General features: G+C 36.9%; 1 protein-coding gene across 1 annotated transcript in view; it reads right to left on the reverse strand.

The window, feature by feature from the left end:
* Positions 1-26772, reverse strand: part of DNAJC13 (DnaJ heat shock protein family (Hsp40) member C13) — a 126034-nt gene that overhangs the window by 79071 nt on the left and 20191 nt on the right. The window contains exons 2-9 of the mRNA XM_080811795.1: positions 25506-25586; positions 9007-9082; positions 8060-8209; positions 7585-7626; positions 4365-4565; positions 1152-1358; positions 965-1060; positions 502-593 (exon numbers count right to left, since the gene is read on the reverse strand). Of these exons, the coding sequence (XP_080667921.1) occupies positions 502-593; positions 965-1060; positions 1152-1358; positions 4365-4565; positions 7585-7626; positions 8060-8209; positions 9007-9082; positions 25506-25573 (932 nt within the window). The 5' untranslated portion in view covers positions 25574-25586. The remainder of the gene's footprint in view (positions 1-501; positions 594-964; positions 1061-1151; positions 1359-4364; positions 4566-7584; positions 7627-8059; positions 8210-9006; positions 9083-25505; positions 25587-26772) is intronic.

The following is a 26772-nucleotide window of genomic DNA, read 5'->3' on the forward strand; positions in this document are numbered from 1 at the left end:
AAAATCTAACTTTTAATTTGCTGCTGTTATCCAAACAATTTAACAATGAAGGTATTTAAAATACCTTAAAAGCATAAATTACAGAAACACATTTTATTTTCATCATTCCATTTAAAATCAAATCACCATTTTTATTCTCTAGAAATTTGAAAACTAAATGAAGTTCATTTTTTTAAAAGATTTTATTTATTTATTTGACAGAGAGAGATCACAAGTAGGCAGAGAGACAGGCAGAGGGGGGGGAGGAAGCAGACTCCCTGCTGAGCCAAGAGCCCAACACAACGCTGGCCTTGATCCCAGGACCCTGAGATCATGACCTGAGCTGAAGGCAGAGGCTTAACCCACTGAGCCACCCCATGCAACATAATAATGTTGTCTTTTCCTAAGTTATATGATTTCAAAGTTCTAGATTATAAATCTTTGTTCCTCTTCTCTGATGGAGGACTTTGCCTTGCATATACTAGGATCTCAAAAGCTTGATGAATTAAAGAAAAAAAATACCTTTCTGTTGAAGAATATTTCCGTATTTGCCCTTTTATAAATTCAATGGTAAAAACTTGTGGATTTTCTGAGTCACAAACCAATGCAAATACCTAATGAAAACAAAAACCAAGTTTAGTTTTACAGCATTTTACAGATGTTTAGTTTTACAGCATTTCCTTAGAAGAACTACGCATCATTTTAGCTTACAAAAGTCAATATTTAAAAACTGTTTACAGTATCAGAACTTAAGAACTGCTTAAAAGTCTCGTGCAAATTTTCATATAATTGTTGAATAAAAAGTTCCATTCATTCTATATCTCAAAAATAAATTTTTATAATATTCATTGTTCTAAGTACAAACATAATAATGTAAAGAAAGATTTTCATTTTCCATTCTTTAAGCATTAAAAATGTTAAAATAGAAAATAATTCTAATTTACCAATAGGAAGAAATCTCATAGGCTAATAACGCCAAACTTACTTCTCCTAAAGGCTTCAAAGTCGCAATGTTATAGGTTGCTGGATCACGTTCTACCAGACTTGTCTCTGTAAGTGCTAGAACTCGTTTTACAGGTTCCTTCAAACAAAATTGAGATACATTAGGAAGTCATTGAAGAAAAATGTCAAAAGCAGATGAACAAATTTTTGTTTCTAACACAGCATCTTACCGAATGTCTAGGTGATATTTTTTGGACAATAAACTCTGCTAAAGATGTGATGGATTCATCAGTGCTGTATTTTCCAAAGCGAAGATTCAAATATTGCTCAAATTCTAAAGGTTCTTTTCTGATGCGCAGTGAAATACCTATGTAGTTGCCAGCATGATCTATTGCACTTTTGATAATTTCTTCTCTTTGCTCTGATGCAAATAAATGCTGCACAAAATTTGAAATTTAAAGTCAGGATTGAAACAACTAAAATGTGACCATTTTGAATCAATTCAGAGGAAAGAGACTGAAATAGCAGGTCTAAAGAAAAACAATGGTAGTTGATCTTATCAAAGGTAAATAAGCAGTGTGTTGTGGGTTTTTTTTCTTAAAGCCTTTATTTGTTTATTTATTTATTTAAGAGAGAGAAAGAACAAGCAGGCAGAGCAGCAGGCCGAGGGAGAGGGAGAAGGAGGCTCTCCATTGAGTAAGCAGCACGATGCAGGGCTTGATCCCAGGACCGTGGGATCATGACCTGAGCACCCAAGCCAGACACTTAACTGACTGACCCACCCAGGTGCCCTGCAGTGTGTTGTCTGAACCACTATCACACTAAGTTAAAATCACTAAGTCTGGGATATAAAGCCTTGCAAATAACTCACTGTAAGGAAATTATCTCATAACTTCTCCAAGTCTGATTCCCATCACCATGTAGAAAACAGCATGCTGGAGTTTCCGGAAGAGGTCCCAGGGACCCCAGCCAAGTCCAGTGGGGGTAGTGGGTACTACATGGGCAAGATTCCCAATTTCAACAAAAGTAGCTCTGACCTAGTATTTTTAATATAGTGGGTTTTCCTGAAAAATTACCTTGAAGAATGCTTAAATGTTTACAAGCCATTGGCCAATGGACATTACAAATCAACCTCCAGGAGTGTATTTACAAAGCTACTGCTACTTGCATTTGATGGCTGGGCCAGAAACACTGAATGTGCTGCAAAAGACAGGGCAGGAGAGTGCCGTGCAATAAACAATAAACAACTGTCCTGTCCGTAGTCCAACAGCTCTGCTGGACTGTTTCCCCTGCTGAGAAACAGTGGTTGCAATCACATTTTAAGACCCGATTTTAGGGGCACCTGGCTGGCTCAGTCAGTGGAGGGGGCAACTCTTGATCTCAGGGTTTTAAGTTCAAGCCCCATGTTGGGTATAGAGTTTATTTAAAATAAATACATAAAATCCTAAAAGTTGATTTTATTCCCACCTGCTCAGGATAGTCACTACGTATGCAGAAGGTACCAGATAAAGTTTTGCTGAATGAATCTATCATGGTATCATATTTATAGTGAACTGACTCATTTTAGCTAGTGCCTTTTAAAAGGCAGAGTATGCTTAGAAAGCAGATGATTAAAACTAAAATTGCTTGATGCCATTAAGCAAGAAAAACTGTTGCCAATTGAGGAGTATCAAACAATTCTCATCTTTAACGTTTACCTTATGCATTGTATGGCTTGGCTGAATTACTGTGGTATAGTTGTCCCATCGAGGTCTATAATGCTATATGTAATCTTATAATTAGATACATTTTCCACGAAGGTTTTTTTTTTTGGGGGGGGGGGGAGAGTACTGCAAGTGGGGAGGAGGGGCTGAGGGAGAGAGAGAGAAAATCTTAAGCAGGCCTCACCCCCAGCACAGAGCCCGATTCCGGGTCCGATCTCATGACCCTAAAATCATAACCTAAGCCAAAATCAAGAGTCAGATGCTTAACCAACTGAGCCACCCAGGCACCCTCATGACCCGTCATCCTCCCACCCCCACCCCACACCCTCCCCAACAAGGAGCCCCCTTCCCCTCCCCCAAGGAGTTAATCATTACAAATTTTGCTGTCCATGGAAGAGGTAAGCCCTTGGACAGCACTTCAACAACAGGCTTTAGACTGTTCTAGGGTGGGAGAGGGAACTAATTTTCTCTTTGGGCCTTCATCTTGTAGGTCTAGACTCAGAAGTAACAAAATGTCTAGATGTGTGCTCCTAGATGAAGGACACTAGGACATCACCTGGGCAAAGAGCGAAAGATGGAAAAAGGTCTGTAACTCTGAAGAGCTAACATATTTTGTAAATCAAAGAGTTTAGCATCCCTACTCCATTATCATTCCCTTTATTTCCCTTCTGCTACCTTATAACCTCTTGTGTATCTACAAGTTCCAGGCTTGCTCTGGCTCTGCTACCCAGAGAAGGATAATTTATCTACACAACACTAAATCTTGGAAGTAGTTGTTCCCAGGCCACTAAGATAGCTACAGAAATTAAAATTCTCAAGAGAAAGGAATCTTGAGAGCAAGTTCAACTGAGCCTTTCTTGTGCAAACTCTATTGCTCATCTTTGAGATGCAAGGTTTAATTAAAGAAGACAAAATGTTTCTTATTAAAAAAGATGGTCATCAAAAAAGATGGTCATCATCTATAGCTCAGCTTCTATTACCCATTAACAAATGGGGTCTGAGCATCTTAAGCAGCTTCTACTGTACCACATAATTCACATGTAATTCAGGATTTCAAGACAAGAACATGAAATGAACTCCAAATTTGAAGTTTCAGTGAATATGCAGATTTCAAATTACAAACAGCTGGGGAAAGGAGGGGAGCCTATAAAAATAAAAAATCCTGAATTACTTTTTCAAAGAAAGCTTAGAATCTTTCAGTTAAGACATTAATACTAATGAAAATAACAACTGTAACTACCACTTATTGAATACTAAGCCACATATTATGCTAAACATTTACGTAAGTTATCTGGCAGGATCCTCAAAAAAACCCCCAAAAAACAGAAAACAAAAACCTATGACATACATATTACTCTCCCCACTTTTTAAAAAAATTTATTTATTTGAGAAAGGGGGAGAGCATGAACACAAGAGGTGTGAAGGTCAGAGGGAGAAGCAGACTCCCTGCTGAGCAGGGAGTCTAATGCAGGACTTGATCCCAGGTCTCCAGGATCATGACTTGAGCCAAAGGCAAATGCTTAACAACTGAGCCACGCAGGTGCCCCACTCTCCCCACTTTAAAAAGCTCTAAGTTGGGATTCAAGTTCAGGTCTTTTTGGTAACAAAGCCTGTGCTCTTAATACCAGACTTCCTTCCAGAAAACTCACGTGAATTTTGAAAATGAAGTGTAAAAACCCTGCTTTCCTTCAAATGGTCATGCCTCTTTTTAAATGACTTTTTAGAAAAAATACTACTTACCAATCTACTAAATCCTCCATAAAGTATACAAAACCCTCCTTGATAATCAGAGAGATCTACAAAGCCCTCAATATTTCTATAGTCATAGGAACAGAGGACTTTGTTGGTTGCAGGATTAATTTGGTCAAAGCCTCCAGGAGTTACTTCTAAAATGACAGGTTTTCTTGTATCACTCCAGTGATGTTTATAGCAGTTATATCTCTAGAGAGAGAAATAATATTACTTTTAGGTTCATATTTAAGCTTACCATACAATAAAGTTACATTTAATGTATCACTTACTGCTAAAACAACCAGAAATCTAAACAATGTTATAAATATTTAGAGCTACTATCCAAACTGTTAAAAACATTAATTTCAGCTGTTTGGAGGTTTGTATTTAAGTAACAATGTTCACTCAAACTGAAGATACTGTATTTTTTTTAAATTAACAAAGATTTGGGTTACAATATTTTGTGAAACAATTTTGAGTAAGTCTTACGCAAATCTATGAGGATAAAAAAAGAAAGAAAATGAAGTCCTAAAAGAAATGTTACTCTGAAAGCTTCATTGGGAATAAAGATTTCAACTTTTGTTGATGGATTCTTTTAATTCAACTTACATACAGAAAAGAGGTTAAGTCACATTTGGGGGAAGTTACAGTGTTCAGTTTAAAAAATCTGAGCTGGTTCACTATGCTAATATAGATTTTCTTTCTATACACATAAAAATGCTGATGCCCCAGTTTGACCTTAGGCTTTTCTAATCACACCAATAGAAAGTTAAAAATCTGACTGCACTAGCAAGTAAAATTCCACTCACATAACAACATTCCTTTGTAAATTAAAGTACCTAGTATCAGAAAGGATTAGAATGGTCAACATCCATTTACTACCCAGTTTTATCCTTAAAAAGAAAAAAAATTTAGGTGAGGCTGCTAACCAAAATGTTAATAAAGACAAAATGAGGCAAGGGAAAAGAAACCAAGTGTCAGAGGTGAAATGAATGTCCCCTCACCCATCCAAAGAGTCCACAAAGTTTTCTACCCAACAATATGAAGAGGAACACATGGTCAATTACAGGACTCCTCAGGTAAAAATAAATTGATTGACTCAGGAGTACAACTATTTCTAATACTGACATGAGAGAAATACTCTTGTAAGTATTCAGAAAAGTGAGTAAGGCATTAAGTAATAAACACCTCACAACGCCCAAACACTAAACCCAGCAATGAGCCTCAGTTTGGCTCATGATCATATGACATCAGGTCCCCTGAGCATTATTGATCAATGGCATAATAATGCACATTATACCCCCATAAGAGGAATTCTGCAGAAAGACAAAGGGCACACATTAACCCAACAATATATTTAGAACCTTGATTCTGAACTAAGGATGGACCAGTGCCACTTCTCTCCAGAAGGGAAGCCACAAAAATGGTGGTGCTTTTCCAAACTATGCTTGTTTGCATGCCCAAACCCACTCTTCAGGATAGTCTCTTTTCCCCCCAGCTGATAATCAACTGTCACAATGAGCTGGGCTGACGGAAACACATCATTATCCCTCCAGACTGTAGAGGCCAAAAGAGACTCAGAGATCTGATTTAGAGTACATCTATGGACAACTGAAGACCTGAGGGTAAAATTCAATTTATGCAAGAGTATTTGAGGGCAGAGCATTTAGGGGAGGAAGAGGTGTCATTTATTCCTGATTAAAACTAGGCAGACTGACTTTCAGACAATCTTTTAGAGACACTGTTTCCACCGCAGTTTTTAAGTGGCTGAAGTTAACTGATATAAAGGGAAGCTTATAAACAAAATCTAAAAGTACGTTTTTGGAAGCAGTTGTTTTCCAAACAGATGAGGAATATGGAAAACTCAACTGCTAACATAAAGTAATTAAAGTAAGCATACCAAATTACAATTTTTTAAAAAAGATTTTATTTATTTGACAGAGAGAGATCACAAGTAGGCAGAGCAGCAGGCAGAGAGAGGAGGGGAAGCAGGCTTCCCGCTGAGCAGAGAGCCTGATGTGGGGCTCGATCCCAGACCCTGAGATCATGACCTGAGCTGAAGGCAGAGGCTTAACCCACTGAGCCACCCAGACACCCCCCAAATTATAATTTATACAAATCTGACAGTGGCTCATGAGGAACAAGAAACAAGCAGCTTGCCAACTGCCATTAATCTATTTTAAATGGCTCCTGGACAGCCAGTCAGTTGCTTGACTTGACATCAGTGAGGCTTCTGGAATGCTAAAACTAGCAGCAGAACATCCATAGGAAGGATGCGGGCTTAAAAAGACAAGGAAATGATGCTGCCAGCTTCTCAGAATTCAGTTCCTGACTTTTACCAGAAGCCAGAGTTCTGAACAGTACTACCATTTTAGGCATTATTCTGCCCTCATCCCTGTTATAAAAGCAATACCTTCTCATGGAAAGAAATTTGGTATTTTATTTTATTTTATTTTATTTATTTATTTATTTGACAGACGGATCACAATTAGGCAGAGAGGCAGGCAGAGAGAGAAGGGAGGAAGCAGGCTCCCGCCGAGCAGAGAGCCCGATGCGGGGCTCGATCCCAGGACGCTGGGATCACGACCTGAGCCACCCAGGTGCCCCAGAAATTTAGTATTTTAAAGGAGTGAAAAAAGCATAAACTTCCATCTGCCCTCTTCAGAAGTCTCTGATTTAGTTTAAATGCTATTGTAACATGACTAGAAAACGCCTGAGAAAGTTATGAAGGTTCTAATAAGCACCAGTGACTTCCCCAAAGCTGCCAGTGCACCACTCAAAGCCTTATGAGCAGCCAGATCCACTGCAAGAATATATAAGATAGTCTTGATATACCCCAAACTTAAAACCTTAATACTTCTGAAATAGCAAAATCCTACACCAAACAACTAGTGCATGTTCCAACAGGTATTATCCACAGTGTGATGCTTACTGTTGCTGTTTAGAATATTGAATAAAGAGCACATGAATGGTTATAACACTGGTTTGAACGTTCCATAGTTCTGCCTGAAAACTTTTTCTCCAACCATCGACATTAACAATCACAAATCTAATTCCTGTTGGGAGTTTCCTGTTAAACTACATTCATCTCTCACACAGTGCCACATTAAATGATGATTCCTTTTTTCCCTTTAGCTTTGCCATAAAAGAAACACACAGCACAGCATGATTTCTATAATAACAGGCAAAATCAGAATAAAAATAGGTATTAATAATGTTAAATACTTGCCCTTCCTGTGATTTTTCCTTCTGAAAAATCGGTTCTAAATCTCTGAAAGAGAAAACATAATCATAGTTTATGACAACAGACTGGTAAGGAAGACTCACAGTCTAGTCCTTTCTATCCAAAACATGTAAAATCTCAACTTGGTAACACTGATATTAAAAAATATTAGATGTTATACTTTAAGACTGCTGAATAAAAAATGTGTGTAACTTCATTGAAAAACAAAACAGATTAAACATAGAACTGCTTTGCTCTGTATATGCACTTAAAAAGTCTAAACACTATTAACTATACAGGATTTTTCAGCCTTTCAGTTAGAGAAAGTGAAAGTTTCAGAGAATCAAGTTAACAGTCAATAAGAAAAAACGAGCAGTGTGGGAACAAAGGCTCATAACGTTAATATCTGTACTTTAATGTAACTTTCATTAAAAAAAAAAGAACAGAGAAATTTAGCTTATTAATATGGAACTGTTCTTACCAATGCTTCTGTAAGAAGTTCTGTTCTGTGCTCTGTAGAAAATTTTAAAGTTTCTGACTTTTTCCCACTGCCTTTACGAAATGTGAGGTTGAATTCCGTTCCTTGTCCTTTTCCAACAGGACTGATGCTGCAAATGTCTCCATAAGGCCACTAACAAAAAGAAAAATTCTTCCAATTGATGCTAGATTAAATACTATTTTTTACTATTTTAATTTCACAATCACTGATTAAATGAGAAAAATCTTACAAAATAATACAGAGGCCTAGAAGATGTTATATCTTACAGTAATTCTGTAACAAATTCTTTTAAAGGGTTTCAGTTATCAGAGACAACAATAAAAATCCCATCTGCATTCCAATTTTAATGATTAATGATGTTAATCCAAAGCAATTAATATACATAAAAGTGAAAAGAAATGAGGAATAAAATTTTATGATTACCTACAGGTCTGTTAAAACAGACAAAAAGGAATCTGTGAAACGTGCCTAATTTAGAATTAAAAATAAGGTAGAATATATTTAAGTTTATTTACTTATCCATATTCAAGGTGGTCTTGCCTTTATAAATAGTAATCCTACTTCCATATCAAGTATTTTTCAACCACTGCATTGTAACTTAATTTACATATGCCTTTATTGCAGTTCCAATAGTCTTTAAAATTATCATTGGTATAGTGATTCTCATAAAAGAGATGGCTACAATCAAAAGCAACATATCAAAAAGTTATACTACTTAGAGCCTAGAAAAACATTTGTCACTACTCTCTTTTATTTACTAATTTTTGGTACATGGCATGAAGTATTGTATTAAGCATATCAATCTCTTTCAAAGTTGACTCTTCTAACTTAAAATACTGATTCCAGGTCAAGGAAATCATGGGTCATTACCTAGCTTTTAAAATTCAAATGAAGTTCAAAAAATGTCTAACAGCTTCTAATATGATTACCTGATTTGTTACTTCTAAGGTATTGGGATTATATGTAGTAATCGCATGGGTTCCAACTGAAAAGACACGCTTATACCTACAAATAAAGACAAGTACTTAAATTTAGTCTTAAAATAAAAACAAATTTTATAATAAAATATATGCTATTAACACAAAAGGAACAGTTCAACAAATGGAAATGTATAAGTTGACTAATGCTAACTAAACATAGCTTAGTTTTATATTCTAAAGTGTTATTAAAAACCTACCCACCACCAATCACTTGACTGTGAACCAGTAAGATCTTTAAGTAGAGAAGCAGGATCTATGCAAGCTTGAGTTGTTAATATACATGAAGTTAACAACACACTGCCTGAGGACACCAAGATTCTAAATGGAAAAATTTTATTAAAAACAACAACAGCAACACACACTAATTCTTTAAAAATATCCTTTCAGCAAAACTGTGATGCCAAGAAAGGAGAAGCTATGGCCTGCAATCAGTCAGTCACAGCAATATTCTGGAATCTTAGTAATTTCTATTTAAGAAAGTACCTATTACATTTAAATGTAGCAATTTTATAGATGTAGGAAGCCTACACCACAGACAAGCAAGTTTCACTTCTCACTTCACTTCCTTCGCTTAAAGTAACATCTAAGGAGAAAAATCACTTGGATATCAATAACCCTTTAGGAGAGGAATTCATAATGATAAAAATTGAAACTGAATTGGAAAAACTTAAAAATCAAGAATTAGTTCTTTAAAAATAAAATACATAAAACATCAGCTAGTCTAAGAAAACAAAAACAAAATTAAGAATATATAAGAATTTATAATCATAGATACAGAAGAAATAATGATGTAACTCTATGCAGATAAATTTGAAAGTTACAAATAAATCAATCCCTATACAGAAGAATTTAAGAAAGTTGCAAAGAATTACAACCTACATAAGCACCATGGCTCAAACAAGGAAATGAACCTTAAAGAACAGGTAAGTCCCATGCTTCTTAAGTTGTTTCAAGAAACAGACTAAGAACAGTTTCTCAATTCTTTTAGTGATAACTAAAATCTGGTAAGACAACACAAAAAGAAGGAAAAAAAAGACACTCCAATCTATTTTTAAAATAAATATTAGCAATAAGAATCAAGTAGCTCAGGGCGCCTGGGTGGCTCAGTCCATTAAGCGTCTGCCTTGGGCTCAGGCCTGGGTCATGGAATTGAGTCCGGCATTGGGCTCCTTGTTAAGCAGGGAGTCTGCTTCTCCCTCTGTCTGACACTCCCCCTGACTGTATTCATTCACTCTCTCTCTGTCAAATAAATAAATAAATCTTAAAAAAAAAAATCAAGTAGCTTATTAAAATAGTAGTACACCATGACCAAAGAAGGTTCATTTTAGGAAAACAGAGTTCAATATTAGAAAACTCTATTAATATAACTGGTCATACTTAATGAAGTTTCTATTTGTATTTTAGTTAAGAGATTCTTAAATTACCAAAACTGGATGTTAAATACAATCAAATGCCTTTTTGATATCTATGGAACTCATGTTTTTCTGCTTTAAGCTACTAATACAGTAAAAAGACATACACATGCCTTAAACCAATTGCCATTATCAGACTTGAGGGTAATGTACTAGAAGGATTTCCACTGAGATCAAGAGAAATCTTTCACAATTTAATTTTTCTATTTTCATTTTCTTCTAATTAGTATATAATAAAAAGGATGACGTTACTTCCATTTGGGGAAAAAAAAGAAAATGACAGATTTTACTAATCTTTACAATATAGTCATTAAAAAAGTATGGCAATATTACAAATATTTTTTTCACATGTCTAAAATGGAGTGGGAAATGATCTAAAGAATGCAGATACCTTCTTTGAACATAAGAACGTTCATTTGCTGCTTTCTAAAGCCAGGTGAGGGTTGAGAGGTTGCTGAAGTACATGAGGATTAACCTAAACAGCTAAAAAGTCTCAGAACTTCAGAGGCTTTATTACAGAGGCTTATCGATCAACAGGGAAAAGAAAGAAGATCTTATTCAATCACTATCTGCCTCAGAAGACTGCACAATGAAATCAAATATCTGACAGAAATGTGAATTCACAAATTCTAACTTTCAGAATCATCTAGAGAGTCACACATGCCTATTTCTATAATCCTGAAATGGAACTGCAGAATTTGTTTATTTTACTTTGGGAGTAAACATAGAAGAATTAAATGCCTGAAATGTTTCCAGTGTCAACTAATGTCACATTCAAAGTCTTAAAGGCGCTCAGCTAAAAAGATATTCTTTTCGATTCTAAACTAATTTCCTCCACACAACTAAAGCCCTTCTAACATTTATCATGTAACTTTTTGTCTAGATCAGTGCTGTGCAAAGGAACTTTCCAAGAAGATGGAAACATTCTATATCTACACTGTCTAATGAGGTAGCTATGAGTCACATGTCACTACTGAGGACTTGAAATGCGGCTAATGCAAGTGAATTTTAAATTTTATTTATATTTAATTAGTTTAAATTTAAATAGTCATAGCTGGTTAGTGACTCCCATAACTGGAGAGAGCAAATTCTAGATCCATCAGAAAAGGATCCTGGAGTTAAGTGTCCACTAGACCCAAAATACTGTCAAGACTAGTGAATTCAGACCTATCTTTCAGACAAAATACTGAGCTCTACAGCCTTCCTAAGAAGAAAAGCTATAAGGAAATTCTTAAGAGAATTCTCTTCTATTCTCCTCTTTGCCCCCTAGAACGGCCGCTGTACTTTATTTAAGTATAAAACAAGTACTTCTAGGTCATTAAAAACACCTTTAAAAGCAGCCCTAAACCTTCAGAGATTACCTGCAAAGCCTCCTTAGATAACAGATTAAGAGATTAAAACCTAAATGATCTCACATGTAGTGTGTGTTAGTCACAACACTTGCAAACTTGAGGGGTTTTTTGGGTATCTTTTACTAAGTCACTGGTGTCCTAAGTCATAAAGAACAAAGATTCCCTAAGTTCAGAGAGGTGCATGTCTTCATTATCTTGAAACTCTCTCTCCTCACACAGGACACATACGGCACATGCTCAGTGTTTGTCAAATAGCTTAACAGGCCAACCTTTTCAATCATAAATCAAGATGCATTCAAATACGATATGTTCACTTACTCTTGTTTTTAAAAAAGAATGTAAGTCAGATAGCAACTAATTTCACATCAGTTTTTTAGTCATAACCACTATAACATCAGGAAATGACAAAGGTCTTATTTTTATGAAATACTCCCATTTGCTATCTGCAAAGAGAAAATGCCACTTATAAATTATAACTTAATTTGCTATTCTTATGGGTTTGAAATGAATTTGTTGGCTAATTACTTAAAATTATCATACTAAAAGCTCTTATAAAATATAGCTATATTAAAACCAAGTAACAAAAGGAACAAGGACTAAAGTAAACAAAATGTATGAGAAACTTATGACAGATGATGCCATCTACATAACATGAAGAAATGTATAAAGACCTTTTCCCCCAACTGAAAAATTAATATTTATTATTGACTTTACTTATTGTACTTGTTTCTGTTTTACTCAGGAACTGAAGTTATACATATCATTAAATGTCTATAGGGAATACACGATTTTCTTCTCTCAAGTTTTCTTAACTCACAGATTTATTCTAATATGATAGCTTAATAAATAACATAATTTACATAACCCACTAACACTAATGTTTATTTAGAATCAAGAAACTAAAGCTAATATTTAAATACATATACTTGAGGTACCTTTTCTATGGGGCATTTTGCTCCCATAATAACTGAGGTAAAGAAAAGAACAAGTAAAAAGGTGCTAATGATATTGCTGACAGAGATGAGAAAGATCATCTGAAACAAAGACCACTGAAGCAAAACCTGGGGATGTAATCCAGTTTTGAATATGACAGGTGATGTTCAAATTTTTCAACAGACTAAACTTACATTAATCTACATTAAAATGAACACTCCTGTATTATTCTAATTCCTGCAGATAAAAATATGCTATGCCATTTTTTTTTAAAGTAGGCTCCACACCCCATGTGGAACCAATGCAAGAGCTTGAAGCTTGAACTTACCCTGAGATGAAGACCTGAGCTGAAATCAAGATCCAGATGTTTAACTGACTGAGCTACCCAGGAGCACCTATGTTAAGCCATTCTTAAATTTTATAATCCTTATAAATACTGCTTTCCTCTTTGAAATACGTTTCATGACACTACTTTTTTCCTACAGCAACTTTTTTTTGGAAAAAAATCCTAATGTATTAGATCAGATACTGTATTAAGTATTGCCATGGATTGACCCAGTATTAAAAGAGCATATATCAGGGATGCCTGGGTGGCTCAGTGGGTTAAGCCTCTGCCTTTGGCTCAGGTGATGATCTCAGGGTCCTGGGATCAAGCCCCTCCTTGGGCTCTCTGCTCAGCGGGGAACCTGCTTCTGGAGCTCTCTCTCTGCCTGCCTCTCTCCCTACTTGTGATCTCTGTCTGTCAAATAAATAAGATCTTAAAAAAAAAAAAAAACTATTTAAAAAAAACCCAGCATATATTAGAGCTGGGTTCAAGGACATGGCAGTAAATAAGGGAGTCAGCCCCTCAAAGACCCAGTCTCGAACCAACATTTTCATTTTTATTATTTGAGAATGAGGGGGATAGGGAGAGAGGGAGAGTCTTTTTTTTTTTATAATTTTTAATTTTTTATAAACATATAATGTATTATTAGCCCCAGGGGTACAGGTCTGTGAATCGCCAGATTTACACACTTCACTCACCATAGCACATACCCTCCCCAATGTCCATAACCCCACCACCCTCTCCCTACCTCCCTCCCCCCGGCAACCCTCAGTTTGTTTTGTGAGATTAAGAGTCTCTTATGGTTTGTCTCCCTCCCGATCCCATCTTGTTTCATTTATTCTTTTCCTACCCCCCAAACCTCCCACGTTGCATCTCCACTTCCTATATCAGGGAGATCATATGATAGTTGTCTTTCTCTGATTGACTTATTTCGCTAAGCATAATACCCTCTAGTTCCATCCACGTCGTTGCAAATGGCAAGATTTCATTTCTTTTGATGGCTACATAGTATTTCATTGTATATATATACCACATCTTCTTTATCCATTCGTCTATTGATGGACATATAGGTTCTTCCCATAGTTTGGCTACTGTAGACATTGCTGCTATAAACATTCGGGTGCATGTGCCCCTTCGGATCACTACGTTTGTATCTTTAGGGTAAATACCCAGTAGTGCAATTGCTGGGTCACAGTGTAGCTCTATTTTCAACTTTTTTTTTTTTTAAGATTTTATTTATTTATTTGACAGAGATCACAAGCAGGCAGAGAGAGAGAGAGAGAGAGAGAGAGGGAGAGAGAGAGAGGAGGAAGCAGGCTCCCCGCCAAGCAGAGAGCCCAACTCGGGGCTCGATCCCAGGACTCTGGGATCATGACCTGAGCCAAAGGCAGAGACTTTAACCCACTGAGCCACCCAGGCGCCCCTCTCTACCCATTTCTTAATTGGATTATTTGTTCTTTGGGTGTTGAGTTTGATAAGCTCTTTATAGATTTTGGATACTAGCCCATGTATCTGATATGTCATTTGCAAATATCTTCTCCCATTCTGTCAGTTGTCTTTTGGTTTTGTTAACTGTTTCCTTTGCTGTGCAAAAGCTTTTGATCTTGATGAAGTCCCAATGGTTCATTTTTGCCCTTGTTTCCCTTGCCTTTGGCAATGTTTCTAGGAAGAAGTTGCTGCGGCTGAGGTCGAAGAGGTTGCTGCCTGTGTTCTCCTCAAGGATTTTGATGGATTCCTTTCTCACACTGAGGTCCTTCATCCATTTTGAGTCTATTTTTGTGTGTGGTGTAAGGTAATGGTCCGGTTTCATTTTTCTGCATGTGGCTGTCCAATTTTCCCAACACCATTTGTTGAAGAGGCTGTCTTTTTTCCATTGGACATTCTTTCCTGCTTTGTCAAAGATTAGTTGATTACAGAGTTGAGGATCTATTTCTGGGCTCTCTATTTTGTTCCACTGATCTATGTTGTCTGTTTTTGTGCCAGTACCATACTGCCTTGATGATGACAGCTTTGTAATAGAGCCTGAAGTCTGGAATTGTGATGCCACCAACTTTGGCTTTCTTTTTCAATATTCCTCTGGCTATTCGAGGTCTTTTCTGGTTCCATACAAATTTTAGGATTATTTGTTCCATTTCTTTTTTTTTTTTTTTAAAGATTTTATTTACTTATTTGACAGAGATCACAAGTAGGCAGAGAGGCAGGCAGAGAAGAGTGGAAGGAAGGCAGGCTCCCCGCTGAGCAGAGAGCTGATGCGAGGCTCGATCCCAGGACCCTGGAATCATGACCTGAGCTGAAGGCAGAGGCTTTAACCCACTGAGCCACCCAGGCGCCCCTATTTGTTCCATTTCTTTGAAAAAAATGGATGGGATTTTGATAGGGATTGCATTAAATGTGTAGATTGCTTTAGGGAGCATAGACATTTTCATAATATTTGTTCTTCCAATCCATGAGCATGTAACATTTTTCCATTTCTTTGTGTCTTACTCAATTTCTTTTATGAGTACTTCATAGTTTTCTGAGTACAGATTCTTTGCCTCTTTGGTTAGGTTTATTCCTAGGTACCCTATGGTTTTGGGTGCAACTGTAAATGGGACTGACTCCTTAATTTCTCTTTCTTCTGTCTTCTTGTTGGTGTAAGGAAATGCAACTGATTTCTGTGCACTGATTTTCTATCCTGACACTTTACTGAATTCCTGTACAAGTTCTAGCAGATTTGGAGTGGAGTCTTTTTGGGTTTTCCACATATAGTATCATATCATCTGCAAAGAGTGATCGTTTCACTTCTTTGCCAATTTGGATGCCTTTAATTTCTTTTTGTTGTCTGATTGCTGAGGCTAGGACTTCTAGTACTATGTTGAATAGCAGTGGTGATAATGGACATCCCTGCCATGTTCCTGAGAGAAGGAGAGTCTTTTTTTTTTTTTTTTTAAGATTTTTATTTATTTGACAGACAGAGCTCACAAGTAAGCAGAGAGGCAGGCAGAGAGAGAGGAGGAAGCAGGCTCCCCGCGGCACAGAGAGCCCGATGCGGGGTTCAATCCCAGGACCCTGGGATCATGACCCGAGCCGAAGGCAGAGGCTTTAACCCACTGAGCCACCCAGGCGCCCTCAGAGGGAGAATCTTAAGCAGACTCCACATCCAGCGCAGAGTCCCAGGCAGCCTAGATCTCACACCCCTGAGATCATGACCTGAGCTGATATCAAGAGTCTGGCCACCCAGGCACCCTCCCCCAACATTTTATTTATTAAGTTAACTAATTCAAACATCTGAAATGAACTTCAAAGTAGTTAAGAGATAAGATACTTGTCAGTCATTGTTTGAAAGTTAATTCCAGACTCGAATACTCTTAACCAGCATGTGTCAATGAAAAATGTACGAAAGTGTCAACAGACGCTCCAAAAATACTGGCCAACATCACCAAATTCTTCTGCACAAAATTTCATTCCCATTCAACTCTCTTAGAGAAAATTCAATATTACTTTCTTTTTGTAAAGTACCAAAAAAAAAAAGCTTTTGGTTTACTATAAAAAAATGGGTTCTCAAATTTCTTGAGGTTATAAAACCTTTGTGTATTACTTTTAAAGTTAAGAACCTCCTGTCCAAGTACTAACCAGGTCCGATCCTGCTTAGCTTCTGAGATTACAGTAGATCAGGAGCATTCAGGGTGTGATAGCTATAGAGTGAACCTCAGTTCTTTCAGTAAATAGTCTATGCAATGGGCCTCAAATAAGCCAAAGAGATCTAATCAGAGTTGGAAGACAGCTTTTAGATTACCTAGCCTACTCCCCTTGTCCCGAGCAAAGTTGGCTAATTTTAATTGTTCGTTACAGGGCAAGGGAACTTAAGAGCAATTCTATTTTTTTTTTCCAGTACTGCAGATACTAACCATTGTTTCTTAGAATTAAGCCAATATATTCTTTCCCACAAATTTCACGTGCTGGTTCAAATTCTGTCTTACAACTTCACATAGGATACAAGAATTTTTCTGCCTACCAGACTTTCACTTTGAATCCTCTTTCCTAAGCTGAACACCCTCATTCCTTCAACCATTTTAAAATAAGTTTTGGCAGGGGCGCCTGAGAGGCTTGGTGGGTTGGCCTCTGCCTTCAGCTCGGGTCATGATCTCAGGGTCCTGGGATAGAGCCCATCAGGCTCTGTGCTTGGTGGGGAGTCTTCTCTTGTGTCTCTGCCTGCCTCTCTGCCTACTTGTGATCTCTCTCTAATAAACATATAAAATCTAAAAAAAAAAAAAAAAAGTTTTGGCTACCAATTTCTAAGAAGTCATTAGGATTCTCAAAGAACCTAGGGTTTTTCCTTTTACTATTAAAAGCTTCACAATCCAGTTACTTGAATTAGAATTTTAGTCCATCAAATAATGAAACTAAGGATAACTAAAGTGCAAGGTTTCTCAAAGAGTTAGGAGATCAATGGTAAGCAATGCTGAAGGAGGCACTACAGCGTAATAATTTACCCCACCAGCTCTGGAGTCACTGCCTGGGTTCAAATACTATCTGGACTATTCTATGCACTTTCTATGTATCCTCTGATAATTTGCTTAACCTCTGTGAGCTTCAGTTTCTCCATCTGAAAGACAGAGATAGTATATATATTTATCTTATGAGGATTAGAAGAACTAATCCATGTCAAGTATTTGTCATTTGCTATTTGTAATCAATAAATGTTAGCTATTCTTATTGCTATTATTCTGCTGAGTAACAGGAGGGGTTTAAAACTCCAGCAGAGTAACTGAATTAATTATAATTAGTATCATTATGTTTCCAGTAACCACAACTGCTAAATTCATACCTAACACAGAACAAAATTAATGGGCAAAGTGATCATTCCTATGCATATAATACCATAATACTCTGATTCTGGTCAAACTCCATTTGAATAACATTTGTTGTAACTACTGAAACTACAATGACACATTTTCAACACAAATCCAGTTTCCATTAGGCTTCACTTTTGGTGTTGTACATTCTATGGGTTCGGACAAATGTATAAAGACATGTATCCACCATTACAATATCATACACAGTAAGTTTCACTGCCCCAAATATCCTTTGTGCTCCTTTGTCTGTTATTCCTCCCTCCCCCTAAACCTTGGCAACCACTCATCTTTTTACTGTCTCCAAAGTTCTGCCTTTTCTGCAACATCATATAGCTGGACTTACACAGTATGCAACCTTTTCAGACTGGCTTCTGTCACTCAGTAGTATGCATTTAAGTTTCTTTCATTTCTTTCCTAGCTTGATGTTTGATTACATTTTAGCACTAAATAAGTCATCACCTGCACGTACTACAGGTTATCCATCCATTCACTTACTGATGGACATCTTGGTTGTTTCCAAGTTTTGGTAATTATGAATAAAGGTGCTATAAACATCTGTGTGCAGGTTTTTGTGTGGATGTAATTTTCAACTCTTTTGGGTAAATACTACAGAGTGTGACTGCTAGATCATACGGTAAGAGGTCTGAGTTTTATAAGAAACCACCAAACAGTCTTTCAAAGTGGCTATACCATTTTGCATTCCCACCAGCAACGGATGAGACCCTTTGCTCCACATCCTTACCAGCATTTGGCATGGCCAGTGTGCTGATCTCTACATTTGCATTTCCCCAATAACTTGAAGTATCTTTTCATATGTTTATTGTCATCTGTATTTCTACTTTGGTGAGATCCCTGTTAAAGTCTTTGGCTCTTTTTTTTTTTTTTTAAGATTTCATTTATTCATTTGACAGAGAGAGATCACAAGTAGGCAGGGGCAGGCAGAGAGATGGGGGGAAGCAGGCTCCCCGCAGAGCAGAGAGCCCAATGTGGGGCTTGACTTCAGGACCCCAAGATCATAATCCAAGCTGAAGGCAGAGGTTTAACTCACTGAGCCACCCAGGTGCCCCCAGTGTCTTTGGCTCATTTTTTAAAGGTTGTTTTCTTATTGTTGAGTTTTAAGGGTTCTCTGTATACTTTGAATAGTCAAATAGTCAAGTGTCTCTTACAAATATTTTTTCCCAGCTTGTTTTTACATTCTCTTGACAGTGTTTTTCACAGAGAAGTTTTTAATTTTAATGAAATCTGGCTGATCAATTCATTTCTTCATGGGTCACATCTTTGGTGTTTTATCTAAAAAGTCATTACCAAAACCCAAGATTCATCTAAGTTCTCTCCCATGTTATCTTTTAAGACTTCTGTGTTTCACATTTAGGTCAGTGATCCATTTTTTAGTTAATTTTTATGAAAAGTGTGAAGTCTGTGCCTAGGTTCTTTTTTTCTTTTCCCTTTTTTAATTTTTGCATGTACATGTCCAAATGATCAGCATCACTTGTTGAAAAGACTATCTTTGCTCCTGGAGCTAGCTTTAAATACAAACAACACTATGTGTAAATACAAAATTCCTAAAAAGGGGATACATTCTTATTTGCACTTTTGGATGAAAAATGTTCAAATCCCAGACTGCCTGATAATAAGCACAAAGAATTATATAAAGAAAACACAAAAACAATTCAAGATGGACTCATCTGAGGTTTAGAGGCTGGCAGGGTCAAGAGCTAGATCAACAAAGCAAGTGAAAAATCCTCAAGATTTCTAGGATTATCAGAGTTGGTGACACTTGTAAATTCCAGATGGCTAAAGAGAAAAGTATCTCTTCTTTTGTAGGATTCTAGTTCTACACATAAGAAAGGTATCAGAAATTTGCCAGCTTCATTTTCAGTCAATTTTCCTCTCAATTTTCTGTATCTAGTCACTACACAGACTGTATATGAATGTCATAAGCATAAGCCATGTAATTCCACAGACTGATTACCATATATATCCATCCTAACGTATTAAAATCTAGCGCAGATACTAAAGTGCTACTCTTAAAATGCAGAGCATTTGCTACAATTAATGTATGCAAATATCAAAGTGATCCACACGTAGATTTTACTTGTAATTTCCACCCAGAAAAAAACTAAAAACCTGTATTTTGAAAATCATTCTAAAGTTTCCCAAAGTGAATCTGCACTTGTTTTTTGTTTTTGTTTTTTTAATTTATTTATTTGTCAGAGAGAGAGAGAGAGGGAGAGAGACAGAGCATGAACAGGGCGAGCAGCAGACAGAGGGAGAAGCAGACTTTCTGCTGAGCTAGGAGCCCAAAGCAGGACTCCATCCCAGGACCTGGGGATCATGGCCAGAGCCAAGGGCAGACACTTAACTGACTAAGCCACTCAGGCATCCCTGTACTTCTGCTTTAATTGAAATATATGTATCCTTCTTCCTATTAGAAATGGCTTGCTTGGGGGGTGCCTGGGTGGTTCAGTGGGTTAAAGTCTCTGCCTTCAGCTCAGGTCATGATCCCAGGGTCCTGGGATCGAGCCCCACATTGGGCTCTCTGCTCCGCAGGGAGCCTGCTTCCTCCTCTCTCTCTGCCTGCCTCTCTGCCTACTTGTGATCTCTGTCTGTCAAATAAATAAATAAAATCTTTAAAAAAAGAAAAAAGAAATGGCTTGCTTAGGCCAAAAAGGAAACTTTGCTCTTTCATGAAAGAAAAGTGCTTTTTACTCCTGAAATCTATTCCCCCGACCAGTTACCGCCACAACAAACATATAGTTATGTAATTTCCAAGGGGGAAAATGATACCTGGCCAGCTAAGGAGACTACACTAACCATGAATAAACCTGAATTAATAAGAGCACAGAACATGGTAGCAAAATGAGACACAAGAAAACTATTACAAAGGTAACATGAAATAGGTCACATGAATATCCTCAAAGGAAATATGTGAGAAAGGTTATTTTTAATTTAGAACATCTCTAAATTTATAGACATATTTAATTTAGACATATATTTTTAACTTAGAAATACATAGGAAGAAAAATATTTATTCATCTTTGCTGCCACTATCAATAACATTTTTCTGAATGTTGCGCCTGGGTTAGCAGTATGTATACAGGCATGAAAAGACTTAAAACTGAGGCCCTAAATCCCCAAAATCACATGTAAAATTTGTTGTAAACAGACCTATTTCTAGAGAAAGGGTTCAATTAACAACTCTGAAACAACACAGACCTTTTAATGTTAACCATTTGTTTTTTACATTAACACTGATGAGGAATGCTTTAAAATTAAGACTACAACTGGCCACATAAAATAGGTAAGTATAATAAAAATTTGAGTGCCACATAATAATGTATATAATTAATGAAATAACTATCACACTTTGGAAATGCAAGATATTTCAAGAAGGTAAAAGCTTCAAGGTATGTACACTAAAAACAACAAAATACTGTTGAAAGAAAATTTAAATATGTAAATAAATAGACATCCCACATTCATGGATCAAAGTCTCAATATTGTTAGGGTGGCAATACTCTCCTATTTGATCCACACACTTAATAAAATCCCTATCAAAATCCCAGCAGCCTTTTTGTAAAATTGACTAGCTGACTCTAAAATTCATAAGGAAATGCAAGAGACCCAGAATAGCCCAATCTTGAAAACCAACAAAGTTAGAACCTCAAATTCCTAGTTTTAAAACTTAATACAAAGCCACAGTAATCAAGACAACATAGTTCTGGCATAAGGTCAGGTATACAGATCAATGGGACAAAACTGGCAGTTCAGAAATAAACTTTTACATGAATGGCCTATTATTCTTGACAAGCGTGCCGTAACAATTCAATGAGGAAAGAATAATCTTTTCGACAAATGATGCTGGGACAACTAGATATCTGCATGCCAAAAGAATAAAGTTGGATCCCTATTTCACACTATATACAAAAATTAACCCAAAATTGAAGCTACAGAATCTTAGAGTATAGAAGTAAATCTCTGAGACCTTGGATTAAGTACCGGCTTCTCAGATATGACACCAAAAACACAAATAGCAAAAGAAAAAGATAAAATGGATTTCATCAAAATCAAAAACTTTGTGCTTCAGGTGATAACCATCAAGAAAGAGAAAAGACAACCCACAAAATAGCAGAAAATATCTGCAAACCATGTATCTGATAAGCAATCTGTATTCGGAATATATAACGAACTCTTACAACTCAATAATAAAATGACGACTAACCCAAATAAAAAATGGATAAATGATTTGAATAGTCATTTTGTGGAAAATATACAAATGGCCAACAAACACACAAAAAGATATTCAACATCTTAGTCATCAAGGAAATGCAAATTAAAGCCACAACAAGGGGCGCCTGGGTGGCTCACTCAGTTAATAATCTGACTCTTAGTTTCAGCTCAGGTCATGATCTCAGGGGTTGTGGGGCTGAGACCCACCTCAGGCTCTGCACTCAGTGGGGAGTCTGCTTGAAAACTCTCTCCTTCTGCCCTTCCCTCCACTCACACACCAAGTGCACGCACTCTTTCTCAAAAGAGATAAATAAATATTTTTAAAAATAATAAAATGACAACAAGGTAACACTTCATATCCATTAGGATAGCTAAAATAAAAAAAGAGACAATGACAAGTGTTGGTCAGGATGTGGAGAAATTGGATTCCTCATACCCTGATAGGATTGCAAAAAGTTAAAATGTAGAGTTACTATGTAATTCTATATATTCCATATAACATCAATTCCACTCCTAGTTATGTACCCAAGAGAACTGGAAATGCACAGTCACCTTAAGGTTACACACAGATATTTACAGCAGCATTATTCATACCAGTAAAAAAGTGTAAACAATACGAATGTCCATCAACTGATGAATGGATAAACCAAATGCAGTAAATCCGTACAATAGAATACTACTTGGCAATAAAAAGAAATGAAATGTACAAGCTACAATATGAACCTTCAAAACACTATGCTAAGTGAAAGACAGTCATGAGTCTGACTCTTGGTTTCAGCTCAGGTCATGATCTCAGGGAAACTGGGATGGAGCTCCATTTTGGACTCTGCACTCAGCAGAGTTTGCTTAAGATTCTCTCCTTCTAAAAAAAAAAAAAAAAGATTCTCTCCTTCTCCCACTACCCCTCCCCTCTGTGTTTGTGCACATGCACTCACCCTCACTCTCAAAATAAATAAATAAATCTTTTTAAAAAGCTGACCTTGGGACAGAAAGTAGATTAGTGGCTGGCAGATACTGAGAAAATAGGAAAAAAGCAAAGTAACTGCTAATATTATTAGAGAAGATTTTTGGGGAGATGATGAAAATGCTCCAAAAATGATTAGTGTCCACTACTCTACTGAATATATTAAAAACAACCAAATTGTACACTTTAAAAAGGTGAATTTTATGCTATGTAAAATTTTATCTTAATAAAGATATTATTAGGGACGCCTGGGTGGCTCAGTTGGTTGAGCGGCTGCCTTCAGCTCAGGTCATGATCCCAGCGACCCGGGATCGAGTCCCACATCGGGCTCCTTGCTCGGCAGGGAGCCTGCTTCACCCTCTGCCTCTGCCTGCTACTCTGTCTGCCTGTGCTTGCTCTCTCTCTCTCTCTCTCTCTGACTAATAAATAAATAAAATCTTTAAAAATAAATAAATAAATAAAATTTAAAAATAAAGATATTATTAAAACAAAACAAAAAAGTTTCAAGGTGTCAATGATGGAGGCAAGGAATTGTGCTGAGGGCACATGAACAGTTCTGCTCCAAATTATTACATAAGAAAAAAAAAAAAGAGGGTGTCTTAAGTCTTAGTCCCAACTTTACTAAAACATCAAAAATTTTTTTCCAGATGATTGCAATTACTGATAAGCTCACAAAACATAAATATTCAGTAAGCTTTTTTTTTTAAAGATTTTTTATTTATTTATTTGACAGAGATCACAAGTAGACAGAGAGGCAGGCAGAGAGAGAGAGAGAGAGAGAGGAGGAAGCAGGCTCCCCATGGAGCAGAGAGCCCGATATGGGGCTTGATCCCAGGACCCTGGGATCATGACCTGAACTGAAGGCAGAGGCTTTAACCCACTGAGCCAGCCAGGTGCCCCAGTAAGCTTATTCTTTAGAATTCATGTTTCAGTATGCTATACTTGTATTAAAAATACAAGTTATAGTATGATGATCAGAGCAATCTACCACTTGAGGAAAAAATAAAAATCTTTTCAACATACAATTTTTTAAAGGCTGATTCAAAGAACTGAAGAGACTCACATTGTTCCAGGTACATCAATTTTCTAACTTTGCTCAATGAAATTAAATGAAGAAAAAATTTCAAGATAAATATTCTATAAGTTTAACAGTTATGCTCACTAGTTTAGGAGCTCATACAATTGACTTACTAAACGGAAACAAACCTCTTTCAAAATTATAGTCAGTTTGCTAATGCAAATGAGAAACACTACAGAATTCAGATATTGCACCATTCTAAGAAGTTACTACACTATTACCTAAAAGATGAAAAATCCAGAAAAAGATCTAAAGTTACTGGCTTTGTGTACAGAGCATGGCTTATCTGAGGCCTGATGTGGAATAATGTGGTCACCTAATTGTCAAACCATGGAACACTCATTTTACTTACTGGTACCTAAAAGGATTAGACAGGAAACTGTTTTTGGTAATGGTCAACAGGTCCCATTCACTGAATACTCAGTGCGTTTAAAGCATGATTTTAAAACCTTCACGTGCTCCATGTCACTTCATTTAATCCTCACAGCAATCTGAGGGGTAGGAATTACCACCGGTTTATAAAAAGGAAACAGAGGGACGCCTGGGTGGCTCAGTTGGTTAAGCGGCTGCCTTCGGCTCAGGTCATGATCCCGGCGTCCTGGGATCGAGTCCCACATCGGGCTCCTTGCTCCGCGGGGAGCCTGCTTCTCCCTCTCCCTCTGCCTCTGCCTACCACTCTGTCTGCCTGTGCTCGCTCGCTCTCTCTCTCTAACAAATAAATAAATTTAAAAAAAAAAAATAAATAAAAAAATAAAAAAAAAATAAAAAGGAAACAGAAGCATCAACATCTTGGTCTGACCAGGCAGGCTACTTAAAAATGTCACTGCCTCCCCCAAGGAAAAAATAAGATCAAACTCAATTTTTAAAAATTCATTACGGGACTAAAGAAAGATTATAAAAAGCACTATTAGCATATTTCTCTGACAGACAAATCAACACAAAAATGCAGCCATCACACACAGGTTCGTCTCCGGGCAATAAAGCTGTGGAGTTAAGACTCTGCCGCTACTATATAATCCCGTCACTAATAGACAACATCCAAGAAGGTAGATAGATGGTCTGTTTTCCTTTTGGTACTGTTAATTCTTACCAACTCCCTCCTAACACAGACACAGAAAACCAGAAATGTCAAAAGAAAAAAAGAACAATAACTGATTCCAAGTGTAGCATTTGCATTTAAAATATGCACATATGCTTTTCAGAAGAGAAGGGCTAAATGGCATAACTGAGCTGTGTAGTACTACTCAAGATATTGAAAGTTACATTTAAAATGATACTTCATAGAAGCACAGAAAAATAAAACCAACAGAAATACTTACTTTCCCCTCCATGAATGTTTTGTTGTGTAGAAACATGCCAAATCCTTGTTTTCCCTAATTATGTTCATTTTGTACTGAAACCTGGAAGATAAAAATATGGCTGAATTCAGTACAGTTATCCTTCGAGTTTTTCCTGAATCTCCCATACCATACTTTCAGAGCTCGCCATATAGTATTGATTTTAAGGCACAAGACCATAGGTTTTGGGGAATAGGCACTGATCTATTCACATCTGTCACAGACTTTAGCACACCATATTGTGACAGCCTGCTCCCCTCCACTACACTGGGTTTCTTGAGGACAAGAATTGCCCTCAACATCCCAAGAGTAGAGACCTAATTAAAAAAATGTTCAAGTAAATGCATCTTTAAATCTCACATTACCAAACAATGCCTTGGCACAATATGGGCACCTAAAAATGTCTGCCAAGTATCAAATCAACTCAAAAAGGTTTTCACTGAGTTACTAAGTGCCAGCTATTCTGCTGTCACTGTCACTTTAAGGAGACCCACTATAAATACAATTTAACTTAAAAATGACAATATTTAATATTAAAAAATCTAAAATGTCCACAGCAAAAAATCTAAAATGCTCATAAAGTAAATACTAGCATCTAAAGATAATCATTCTAGCCTCCCCTCCTCTATTTAGAATAGGCGTTTTTAAAACAAAATTGAGACTGTCAATTATACTGCTTAAGCCTGTTTTCACACAATTTTAATCTTCTTCTACAGAACCTTCTATGGAATTAAATATTCTTTAAAAAAAAGTGATTTTTCTGCTGGGTATTTACCCCAAAGATACAGATGTAGTGAAAAGAAGGGCCATCTGTACCCCAATGTTTATAGCAGCAATGGCCACGGTCGCCAAACTGTGGAAAGAACCAAGATGCCCTTCAACGGATGAATGGATAAGGAAGATGTGGTCCATATACACTATGGAGTATTATGCCTCCATCAGAAAGGACGAATACCCAACTTTTGTAGCAACATGGACAGGACTGGAAGAGACTATGCTGAGTGAAATAAGTCAAACAGAGAAAGTCAAGTACCATATGGTTTCACTTACTGGTGGAGCATAACAAATAATATAGAGGACAAGGGTAGATGGAGAGGAGAAGGGAGTTGAGGGAAATTGGAAGGGGAGGTGAACCATGAGAGACTATGGACTCTGAAAAAAACCTGAGGGTTTTGAAGGGGCGGGGGTGGGAGGGTGGGGGAACCAGGTGGTGGGTATTAGGGAGGGCACAGATTGCATGGAGCACTGG

The sequence above is a fragment of the Martes martes genome (genome assembly GCF_963455335.1).
Source record: "Martes martes genome assembly, chromosome: 1".
In the NCBI taxonomy this organism is placed as follows: Eukaryota; Metazoa; Chordata; class Mammalia; order Carnivora; family Mustelidae; genus Martes; species Martes martes.